Genomic DNA, 11876 nt, shown 5'->3' with positions numbered 1-11876 from the left:
GGGGGGGGGGTGGGGGGGTGTGGGGGCGGGTCCCTAACACCTGTGATAAATGAGGGAACACTGTACTGCATGCATAAAACTGTGACTGACCTCTGGTGACCTTTGTAAAGAGGGCAATGTCATATGCACACATCTATGACCAGCCAGCTACTTTTATTAATAAACCCATGTGCTAGTGAAACAAGTCTGATTAGCCAGGGCAAGGATAATTAACTTCAGTGAGGTGTCCTGGCAAAGTGTCTATACAGACATGAGAAAGGCAAGACCTAAAATTATTTTAAACTGAAAATTGTATCAGAACATATTTATGCAGTTTATATTTCCTTCCTATTTGTCTCCTCCCTTTAGTGTCAACTCCAACCAGCTGCTGTCCCATCCCAGGTAGAGCAGCACAGTACAAACCACACTAAATTAATCTGCTTGCCTTGCAGCTCACATGAGTCACAGTGAAGCATTTCAAAACAGAGGATAGGTTAATAAAAAAAAAAATCATACTTTAGCAGACATTAATCTCCTAAAAATGCATTTTAAAATATGTACATTTTAACATTTTTAACACACAAACACACGTTCTTGTTGCCTTAAAATGACTTGGGGTGGGAATTTTTACTGTTTTTCCTCCACAAATTCTGATAAACAGCAAACCAAACTGCCCTGCGTTATTTGAGCGATTCAACCATCTTTATTCTATAACTGCTTATTCCTGTTTAGAGTTGCAGAGGATTGGTCCCTGTCTCCAGTGGTCACTGGGTCAAAGGCAGAGTCCACCCTGGACAGGTTGCTAGTCCATCATATGACTTATAGAGACAAACAAGACAGACAACCATCCATACATGCTCTCACGCACACTTTGTGACAATTTATTGTTGCCAATTACCCTAACATGCATGTTTTTGGTCTGTGGGAGGAAACTGTAAAATCCACTCATGTATGGAGAGAAAATGTACAAAAAGACCTACGCTAAGAGTCAAACTGTGCCACCCATCATGCAGCCCTTCAGCTATGCTAAGGCCAATTCCAATACTGGGATTATTCAACAATATTTGTTTGATCCAGAAAATGGTGTGAAAATATTATTGTTGCCAAACTTCTCCAAAGAGACAAGCACCAGTTGTCACAAAGACACTACTTGGAAAGCTTCTACTTTTCCTAGGCTTTAGTTTGTATTCTGAGGGTTTATGTCAGAAATCCATGGCTGATTGTGCATATATCAATACATACAAAAAGAAAAAAGAAAGGACAAACTAAAAAGGCCAAATCTGAATCTTTTGTGAACTTCAACACGCAATCTGCATTTTCAGTTCAAAAGGTTTGATTTGATCTTCTTTCATAGTTGTTATCTGCTGACCAGCCTGCGTCACACCTGAGTCCTCCTGGTACCGCCAACGGTTTCCCGTTCTGCAGTGCTCCTCCCCCCCTTCTGCCTCTGCAGATCAGTACACAGGTGTGTTGTGGTAATATTAGAAACACAAGAACAAACTAAACATTCAGTTTGGTTAGAACATCCTAAAAAATGTGCAGGGTTGCAGTAATAAACAAAGGACCCGTGTGACTGTTGTATGTATCGAGTCGCTGTCTTTGTTCATTTTTATTTCATTTTCCCCTTTTCTTTCCCAGTTTTACTCATCATACCCCATTGTTCACATGCCCTCTCCCTTCTCCTTAGCTTCTCTGCCCAGCAGTGAGACTCCAATATCTAGTCCCTACTACTCACGTTCACCTCACCTGCCTTCCCTTCCTCTCACTCCTCATGCAGCCCCTCCATCTGTACCTAGTCTTGGCACCCCTCAGACCCCCCTATCCACACCTCAACACATGCCCAGTTTGGCGCTCCCTGTTCCACTTCTCGGACTGGCCAAGTCCCCTGTGGTGCCACAGCAACAAGGTGGCCTCCCCACATCTCAGCCATACTTCGGTAGCTTCCATTCCACCCATCCTTTACTCTCTCAGGTACAACCCACCCCATTCCTTGCCCCCCTTCCTGAGCAGGAACTGACTGAACAGCCTGTCCAGGTGAATATTTGACTCAGTTCTCACTGAAATGGTTCGATCTTGAGAAATCTCTCATGCTAAGGTGGCAATGTGTCCCGATGGTGTAATGCATGCACAGCATGCCCTTGGAGATTCAGAGCAGGATTAATAGACTGATGGACAATTTATTTAGTACTTGCTTTATTTATTTATTTATTGTTTGTTTCTGTTGTTGTTTCTGTTGTAGGTAATTGCTCCCCATGGGGCTCTGGGAGATGCTCAGCTTTTGGAAACAGTCCCTCCTGTATTGCCTGCTGGTCACCTTCCACTCTGGGGAGAAGCTACTGCTACTGGCCATGACTTATCTGGATTCTCAGCTCCAACTTTAATCTCCATCCCAGCTACAGTCCAGTTTGAAACTAAAGTCCCAGCTCAAACTCCACCTCCAGTCCCAGTGTCAGCTCAAGCTGCAGCAGTGCCTCCAACTTCAGCCTCAACACTTGTTAAAGCCCCAACTTCAGTGCCAACACATGTGTCACAAACACTGGAAACTATGTCCTCTGCCCAAGTTCAAGCACCATTAACTACATCAAGTTTTACTGCAGAGCTAACAACGATCTCCACAATGGGCTCAGGCGCACCCTCTGCCAGGAGTAAATTTCATATCTCCACCCCTGGTTTAGTTTCTGACCCAGTTTCTGTCACTCCGCCAGCACCAATTCAGCCTGCAGCTCCTGTTGCAGCTTCAGTTCTGCAGCCTGCTGGCATCCAGACAACAGACTCAGTGCCCGAGTGTGCCAGCCTGACTACAACTCAGCAAAATTTGGAGTCATCTATCTCTGGAAGCCTTCAACAAGAGCCCTATGTAGAGGTACAGATAACACTTGTACAGTTTTGAGACTAATACTGGTTTAGATATATAAGCTATTACAAAAGTTCAGAATAAATGTAATATTTGCTTTAATTCAATTCAGTTTATTTATATAGCACCAACTCACAACAGGAGTCATCTCAGGGCACTGAACAGAAACATTCATAAATATAAATAAGTTAACATTATTTATCAGAGGAGCAGACTGCTTTGAACTTAACTTGATCACAGAACTTTCATCTTGAGCAAGTATGAAGGTAACAGTGGAAAGGAAAAACTCCCTCATGAGGAAAAAACCTTTAGCAGAACCAGGCTCAGGACAAGAGGTCATCTGCTTCATCTGGCTGGGTTTGAGAAGAACAGATACACAATGGCAGGTTGAGAATCACAAGTTAACATAGAAATAATATCAAATGAAAACTATTGAATTTTACCAATTCATTTAAGGACATGAGGTCATTTTGTCCTCTAGTAGTCTAAGCTTAAGTCAGCATAACAAGCCAACCCTAATTATACGATTTAACAAAAAGGAATAGGAATCGCAAATAAGCCTGTAGTTTGAGAGCGAAGTTCTCTGTTAGGAAAATATGGAACAATAAGATCTCGAATATAAGATGGATCTAGGTTGTTGAGAGCTTTGTAGGTTAGAAGCAAGATTTTGACTTCAATTTTGGACTTGACATGGAGCCAGTGGAGAGAAGCTAAAACTGGAGGAATATGATCTCTCCTACTAACTCCAGTTAAGACTCTGGCAGCAGCATTTTGGATTAACTGAAGACTTTTTAAAGAAGTATTTGGACACCCAGATAACAAACCATTGCAGTAGTCCAGTCTAGATGTGACAAATGCATGAACCAGTTTTTCTGCATCATTTTTAGATAAGATGTTTCTAATTTTAGCGACATTACGTAGGTGACTTCTATTTCGTATTCATGCACATTTTTTAAACTATCTGCACACTTAACTTTATTAAAAGACAGTCTTACCGTGATTCTTTCACTGACTCACCAATCACAAATCACAGACTGGTAAATCCACAAAGCAGGTCTTTTAAAACTAATCTAATAATTATTAAGTTTTTAACAGCATTAAACAAGTTGTACAGTGTTTAAAAAGGTAATGAGAAATTAGAAGCAAAGCAAACACAGAAATTACATTAGAATATAGTAAAAGCATGTTACAACGGGTCCTCTAACTGTTTTTCACTAAATGTTTTTATTTTTGTCAGGATTTTCTTCGTGATAAAGCGTTATCACTTTCTAGTTATGCCTATGACAGGTATGTTTAGTTTTATACTAATTTTGAGCTCTATATATGTTTTAATTTTCTCATTCAGTTTATGTTTTTAAACTTTTTATTGCAAGGGAAATTACCTTAACGGTGACCTTTTTTCCCCATTTAGTGTCAACTCGGATGTAGCATCAGGCAGAGAAACAAGTGACGGCTTTGAAAGCTTGGCTAGTGGGAGCAAGGGGGATATAAAACCCAGAAAGCACCACCGTAAATCTTCCCGCACACGTTCCAGGCAAGAAAAGACCAGCAAGCCCAAACTGAGCATGCTCAATGTGAGTCATGGTGTAAACTACAACAAAACAAAATCACAGACCCTTCAAATACCTAAATATCAGTCAATGGTAACCCCTCTTTACACAGGTTTGTAACACTGGTGATAAAATGGTCGAATGCCAGCTGGAGACTCACAACCACAAAATGGTGACATTTAAGTTTGATCTGGACGGAGATGCTCCTGAGGAAATTGCCACTTACATGGTTTGTTCAGCTTCTTTAAGTTTACAGCTTTTGTCCGTGTTTGTATCATTGTTTCAGATCTTTATAACTGAATGTTTACAGGCAGAGAATGGTTTTATCTTACCGATGGAAAAGGAGATCTTCATTGATCAACTGAAGGATATTGTGGACAAGGCTGAAGACATGCTGAATGAAGACATGGGTGATGAAAAAAGCACAGCTTTGAGCTGTAGTCCACTACAAGGCCAGATGTCGGAGGTAGGGGAGGTAAGTTTTAAATATCTGGACTAAAGCACAGTGTATGCTAATAAATACGAAGGACAATGTCACATGTGTACATCTCCTGTAGAGTCTGCAGCCAGGAGCACCTCAGCCTGTATATCAGCAAAATGGTAACACAACTTTTTTTAAAAACTGTAACTACATTTTTGTTTGGTATTTCACATATTTTAACTGATTCTGTGCTTCTTTTGATTACAGTTCTTCACACAGGAAAGAGATGGTTCATAATCTGCCCAGTGGAGGAGACACCCACATCTAGTCAGGACACCCCGTCTGATGGAACAGCCACGCAGTCACCTGGGAGCTCAGCCACTACGCAGCTCGCTGACAGCATCACTGCAAAACCCTCCACCTGCAGAGGTCACTGTGTTCCTACACACCATCAGTAAAATAGCTACCAGAAACATGGAACAGTAGCACTAGTTTATGGCAGTTGAATGACTTTCTTGAACACTTATTGGTTAGATCAATAAGTGTTATTGAGGCGGCTGTGGCTGAGTGGTTAGAGCAGTCAAGTTCAAGTATCTTTATTATCCCCGAGGGGCAATTAGTTTCACAGTCAGTAGATGTGTACATATACACATGCATGCATGCATGCATGCATGCATACATGCATACATGCATACATACATACATACATACATACATACATACATACATACATACATACATATATATATATATATATATACACACAAGACATTAAGACATTAAAGTAACAGTACTGACATTAGTGTTCATTGAGAAACCTGATTGCTACAGGGATGAATGAGTTTTTCAATCTGTTTGTTCTACATCTGGGCTGGCCATTCTCCATTGCAAGAGTTGGGAGTTTGATTCCACCAGTAGTCCCATGGTGAAGTGTCCCTGGGCAAGACACTGAACCCTTCATTGCCTCTGATGTGTGTCCCATCGGTGTACGAATGTGATAAAGCACTGATTAGTCTTTATACGGATCTAGTAGAGTGCTGTATGAATGGGTAAATGAGGGCGCAGATTGTAGTGTAAAGTGCTTTGAGTATCTCAATAAGATAGAAAGGGGATATATAAGTACATACCATTTACCATTACCATTAAATGATGATCTTATCATAAACATTTAGCTTTAGAAATGAATGACGTGTCATGTTTGAGCTCATTTTGTTCTTTTTTCTTTCTGCAGAAGAGGGCTCCTCTTCCACAATGTCCGGTGAGAGTGGAGGATTTCACTTTGAGGTTTATGGATTCTCTAGTCCCCCAGTGGCATCGAACACAGACCCACTCCTCTTGGCAGCTCTGTCACCTCCTGTGTCTGCACCCCCAGCTCTCCAGTCAACATCTTCGCTGGACCTTGCCGTCAGCTCTGTCCAATCTGCTGTTCCTCAAGTCAAACCAGTTAGAGCTCATACGTTGCCCCCATCGTTACCTCATACATATTTCCCAGTGGAAGAGTCTCATGGAGCTCCTCTGGGCTCCGTCTCTTCTCCTCGTACAGCTCAGCAGAAGCTTGATTTGACACGTCCAGTTTCTATTGTAGATGAGGTGCCTTGCTGTCCTCTTGTTATGCCTCTATCCCTGGATGCGAGCGCATCACAAGGTGGTTCTCCCCTCACCCCTCTCCCCCTCAAGGAGCTAAGTTCAACCAAAGAGCCATCATCTGCGTCCTACGCCCCGGCAGCCCGCTCCGAACTGACACATCAGCCTGTGGTTCTCCATCAGCCTTTTGCAACTGTGGGTGGGACCAAAGGGTCTTCTCTACCTCAGAGTCCAGCACCATCCCAACACGGTGCAGGGCCCAGTGAGTCTGACAGTGAAGGACGACTGGGCCGTGGCGGTTTTGTCGACAGCACCATTAAAACGTTGGATGAAAAACTAAGGAATTTACTTTATCAGGAGTACGCTCCCATGTATCCATCAGGCAATGCTGCAGAGACACCAGGATCCGGCACAGAGTACATTCAGTTTCCTCCTGGTCCTGACAGCGCCACAGGAGGGTCAGGGAACAGCACCCCAGGGCCTATCGGGGAGGGACGCTACAGGGCAGGAGAACAGCTGGTAAACACAAAAATACAGCCTGGAAATGTTTAGTTTAGTATATACATGCAGTTGAAGTACTTATTATATGTTGAATACATAGAAAAACAGTTTAGTCGCTCAGTGATATTTAAAACAATAGTGCTGCTAAGCTGCAATAAGATTTCATCTCAAATATTTCTCATGTAATGCTACAGTGATTAATGGTTTCTATTTTACTTCCTTCTTCTTATCTTTGTTTCTCTCTCCACCTGCCAACTCTATAAGCCTCAAATTCCTGAGAGAATGGACAGTCTGAGCACACTGAGTGACTCAGCTGTGTGTGGTATGTAAACTATGCATTATTCCATCTAATGGATAGTTGGCAATGAAAAATCATTTTTTCAACTGAAATTGACATTTTATTTTATAATAATCTGTGTTCTGGAAATTATCCCGCAGCTTCTTTCTCAAGAAGACCGGTCCCTCACTCTGCGTCTTGCACTGGAACTAGAGGTCGATTTAAGGTAGAAAACAACCCATTCATCCATCCATTATCTTTACCAGCTTCTTCCTTTTTGGGTCATGGGGGTCACTGGTGCCCATGTGCAGCTATTATTGTGGAAGAGGCGGGGTACATCCTGCACAGGTCTCCAGTCCATCACAGGACCACATAGAGACAAACAAGACAAACAACCATTCACTCTCTCACTCACACCTAGGGACAATTTAGAATTACCAATCAGCCTAACATGCATGTTTTTGGGTCCGTGGGAGGAAACCAACACATGCACGGAGAGAACATGCAAGCTCCACCCAGGAATGTCCTGGGCTGGGATTTGAACCAGCAACCTTCTTGCTGAAAGGCAACAGCTCTACCTACTGAGCCACTCTGCCACCCTAGAAAACATTTTTTTAATTAATTTTTTTTTTTTTTTATTGACAAAAGAGTACATCACACATAATACAGTAATTATACATAAATATACATAATTATACACATAATTACATTTGCACATTAACAGTAAAAGCATAGATTGATTTGTGTTATTAAAGTTTAACTTATTCAATTAGAGTAACTCTTCTTAATAAAATATTTTGACATTCAGACTTTAACACTACTTTTAATAGTTTTAAAGCACAGCATGCCTACCAGGTCTAATGTGTACATTTTAAAGAATTTATTTTAACTGCTTTAGACAATATATGCATCCTAACTTTAGAATGCATTGTTTTATTTATTAATTGATAATAAATTTGTGATGTTTTTATTTTCAGATATTATTTCAAACTGGAACAACGTGGAATGAAATGAATCCTTGCTTTGGAGTAGCGTTTGCTGTAATAGAAACATCGTGGCATTTTATGAATCTCAGTATCTTCTTCGTTTTTGTCAGATCATCTCCGTTCCTCCTGAAGTGGCCAACAGACGGGATGTGAAGCAGAGGAGTTGGAGCAGCGCGGCCTCCCCTGCACACCCCGTCGGTTACATCAGGGACCATGTTCAGGCTGAGGCCTTGGCTACCTCCACCACGATTGGTCGCTTCTCTGTGGTGAGCACAGAGGATGAAATCACACAGAGGACACGCTGCAGCCGCTACTCTGCCCCACCGGATTTCTACCTGGACACGCCTCCTTCCATGGGTAAGAGGGGATCGCTGCCTCGCGCTCACACCTCGGACTCTGTCCCTGCGGATGTTACGGTCCATGCCCGCTTCCTGTCCTCAGACTCCGGGGCGGAGAGCAGCCCTGTGAAGCCAACTCCTGCCACGCTGTTGCATCACCCTCGCTCCGAACGCAGAGGAAGTGACCTCATGAAGCGGGCAGTGGCCTTTCTCCGCCGCACCGGTCGCAGCAGCAGTGTGCAGAGCTCTGACTCACCAGGGAGGCATGGAGGCGTGCACGGCTCTGCCTATGCCAGCAGTGATAATGACTCAGAGATGGAGGACTCTGACATTAAAAAGGAACTTCAGAGACTAAGAGAGAAGTAAGGTCTTTTTTGATATGTGGTTTGAACGTTTTGCCATTTATCTTGTTAGTAGTCTTCATATTCCTGCCTTCAACCCCTCAGACATCTGAGGGAGATCTCGGAGCTACAAGCACATCAGCGGGGAGAGGTGGAGCTGCTCTATCGAAGGCTTGGTAAAGCACCTCCTCCCGGTCTTGGTCTTTTACATGTCGCTCCACATGGAAGTCGCAGAAAGAGGTCCAGCAGGCACAGGCTAAAACCAGGAAAACTTCTCAGCCCTCTGGTTCAACAGTTTAGAAATGTTAAAACCAAAAGCGGTGACTCCGGCAAATCCAGTGAGTTCAAACGTCTAGTGGTTCAATATTTCAAGCAAGATTTAACAAAGTCTAGTTTCAGTCTCATGATTGTGTGTGTGTCCAGGCTCTGCAGCTGCTGCTGTTGCTACAGCTGAGCCCACAGTGAGTTTAAATGGCTCTCCGGCCAAAACGTATTTCCCCACCCACAGCAGGCCACAGTCGTGCACCAGCCACCTCCCCACATCAACCTCAGAACCTGTACAGACCCAGCAGCCCTGTTCCCTCAAAGGCTCCCTGTCTTCTGACAATATTTATGCTGGACTACATGGAGACGGTGTAAGCACACAGGCTTCACCTGGCCAAGGTAAGAATACAGACAAGAAAACAACAACAACAACAAAAAAAAGAAATGCATGATGAAATAAATAATTTGTGCTACTTTATTTATTGATGTTGGGTATTCTGGTTCCTGTACATTTGACCATTTCATCTTCTTCCCTTCATTATGCTCCTCTACAGGCTGGTCTAATTACCCTCAACCATCTGAAAGAGGGACCAATAAATCCAGTAGCAAACCACGAGCTAGATTTCTCAGCGGGCCTGTCTCTTTGTCTATCTGTTTGTATCTCTTTTATTCCTGCCTAGCTTCACTTTTTTAGTTAGCTTTATTCTTCATTTCACAAATTTTACACATTATTTATAAGCCGATTTCTTTTTTGCAGCTATTCCTTTTTTGTGTATTTTATTTCACAGGCACTTGTTGCTTATTCAAACCCCTCAGATAGAAACGTTTTGACTGATATTATATTTTTCCATTTTAGGATTACCTCAAAAACATTCGAGGGTTATCGTCACTTGCTATAACACCCTCACTGCAGTTTTATATGGTTGAGGTTTGGATAATCAAGGTTCAATTTAGTAATATGTTTAATTTTTATTTTTATCATTTTAGATTACTTTTTAAAAACTTTTGTGTATTATTCATTTTGTAACGTATAATTTTGTGACTTTTCTGTTATTTTCCATTCTGCAGTGTTTCATGCACCTTGCAATACTTTAAAGTAGGCTGGTGCATGACAAAAGTTTTGCAGTCTATAACAAATTTTGTTTGTGTCAAGTTGCACAGCTTTTTACTGTCTTTGTTTTCGAATTCTTATGAAATGCACGATAATATGACTCTCACATGCATGATACTTTTAAAGTCTCCACTGTCATATTTAGGAGGTCTCATTAGTTTTTGAAAATAATTTGGTTCTTGGCTTAAGTTTGTTTCTTTGTTTTGTGGCAGTATTTAGCAGCTGTACTTTGCACAGTATTCACATTTGAAGTCTACTGTGTGTTAATGAAACTTGAAATTTGTATTCGTTATTTGTTTTATCTTGTAGGGTCCACACTGAAAAGACTGTGTCTTGGTAAAGAGCGAGGCAGCAGTATGTATAACTATGTATCACATCAAATTTATTTGTCTAACATCAGACCCAAGTATTTGTTAACCACATTACCATTATAATTAATGTGTGTGTGCATTTTTAGGATTTGGAGCTTCAGCGTCCGGTGCATTCAATCAATCACAGCAAATGCCCGGTGTTGTTACACCTCCTCCTCCTCAGCCTGTTACTGGCCTGGCCCAAGCACAGGCTAATAACAGCAACAACAAAAGAGGTACATCTGTGAATGCCATAGAGAATAACATACCTGAAGACTTGCAGGGACTGATGGATGATTGGGCTCAGGAGGTTCTTATCGTCACCCATCGGCCTCGCACCACCTCTCTGAATATCCTTGGGCAGCAGCAGTGGGATCAAGCTAGACCTCAAACACATGAACATCCTACTAATGCTTCAGAAGTGAGTTTCACGTTATGTCCATAAAAATCTACAGATGCAACAGATTATAACGTTTGTATTAACTTAATAACAGTACAAAGATAAGATGTCTAAAGTTCACTTGAGGATTTTTAGTACCATATTACAACCAGAAAATGACAGATAAACAGTTGGTACAGGTGGACTGGAGTTGTAAACACTTAATGACCCAATAATAAACAGTTCTATTATTGCACATGTCAAACTCAAGGCCCGGGAGCCAAATGTGTCCCTCCTTGACATCTTATCTGCCCCCCAAGATGAGATTTTAAACGTAAAATACTTTTTTCACTTAAATTTTTAGTAATCTTTGATTATGATATCAAAAGTGCAACAGAGAACATCAAATGAGACCAATCAAACTTTTTGAGGAACCTGCCACCAAGAAAAGACATTTAGTATCTAATTGAAGTTAATGTAGCTTCTGAAACTGGCCCTTAGTTTGAAAAAGGTTTTAAGTTTGGCCCCATTTTGTAAGTGAGTTTCACACCCCTGCTTTATTGGATAAAAATACAATTGTTGTCAAATAGTGAGCCAATAATCATTTGTACTCTCCATTCTCACTATACACCGGTCTTCTTCATAATAATTATTTTAACCCAATTAATAATGGGAGGGGGGATAGTGAAGTGGGGGAGTAGTGGTTTAAAGGTTAGAGAAGGCAAGCCTGTCATCAAAAGGTCACTTATTCAAATACCAGGATCTTTACAACAAAACTTGGGGTAGCGCATTGAATGGTGGTTGTGTCTAGAAGGGCATGTGTTGTAAAACCATTAACCTAACTGGATGCAACTAAATAGAGGGTTAGATTCCATCCATCCATCCATCCATCCATCCATCCATCCATCCATCCATCCATCCATCCATCCATCCATCCATCC

The 11876-nt window shown here is 41.7% G+C and overlaps 1 protein-coding gene across 1 annotated transcript in view; it reads left to right on the top strand.

The window, feature by feature from the left end:
• The window catches only part of wnk2 (WNK lysine deficient protein kinase 2), a 37675-nt gene that overhangs the window by 22298 nt on the left and 3501 nt on the right, over positions 1-11876 (top strand). The window contains exons 10-28 of the mRNA XM_037678853.1: positions 349-381; positions 1334-1444; positions 1618-2013; positions 2219-2842; positions 4071-4120; positions 4245-4407; positions 4496-4612; positions 4694-4858; positions 4941-4983; positions 5072-5233; positions 6036-6907; positions 7154-7211; positions 7328-7392; positions 8263-8509; positions 8594-8852; positions 8937-9169; positions 9255-9494; positions 10516-10560; positions 10664-10977. Coding sequence (XP_037534781.1) covers positions 349-381; positions 1334-1444; positions 1618-2013; positions 2219-2842; positions 4071-4120; positions 4245-4407; positions 4496-4612; positions 4694-4858; positions 4941-4983; positions 5072-5233; positions 6036-6907; positions 7154-7211; positions 7328-7392; positions 8263-8509; positions 8594-8852; positions 8937-9169; positions 9255-9494; positions 10516-10560; positions 10664-10977 — 4197 coding nt within the window. The remainder of the gene's footprint in view (positions 1-348; positions 382-1333; positions 1445-1617; positions 2014-2218; positions 2843-4070; positions 4121-4244; positions 4408-4495; positions 4613-4693; positions 4859-4940; positions 4984-5071; positions 5234-6035; positions 6908-7153; positions 7212-7327; positions 7393-8262; positions 8510-8593; positions 8853-8936; positions 9170-9254; positions 9495-10515; positions 10561-10663; positions 10978-11876) is intronic.

Source organism: Nematolebias whitei, chromosome 7, assembly GCF_014905685.2.
Source record: "Nematolebias whitei isolate Nwh7 chromosome 7, NemWhi1, whole genome shotgun sequence".
NCBI classification, from domain to species: domain Eukaryota; kingdom Metazoa; phylum Chordata; class Actinopteri; order Cyprinodontiformes; family Rivulidae; genus Nematolebias; species Nematolebias whitei.
The sequence above is the reverse complement of the archived record's forward strand: the minus strand, read 5'-3'. Positions and strand labels throughout refer to the sequence as shown.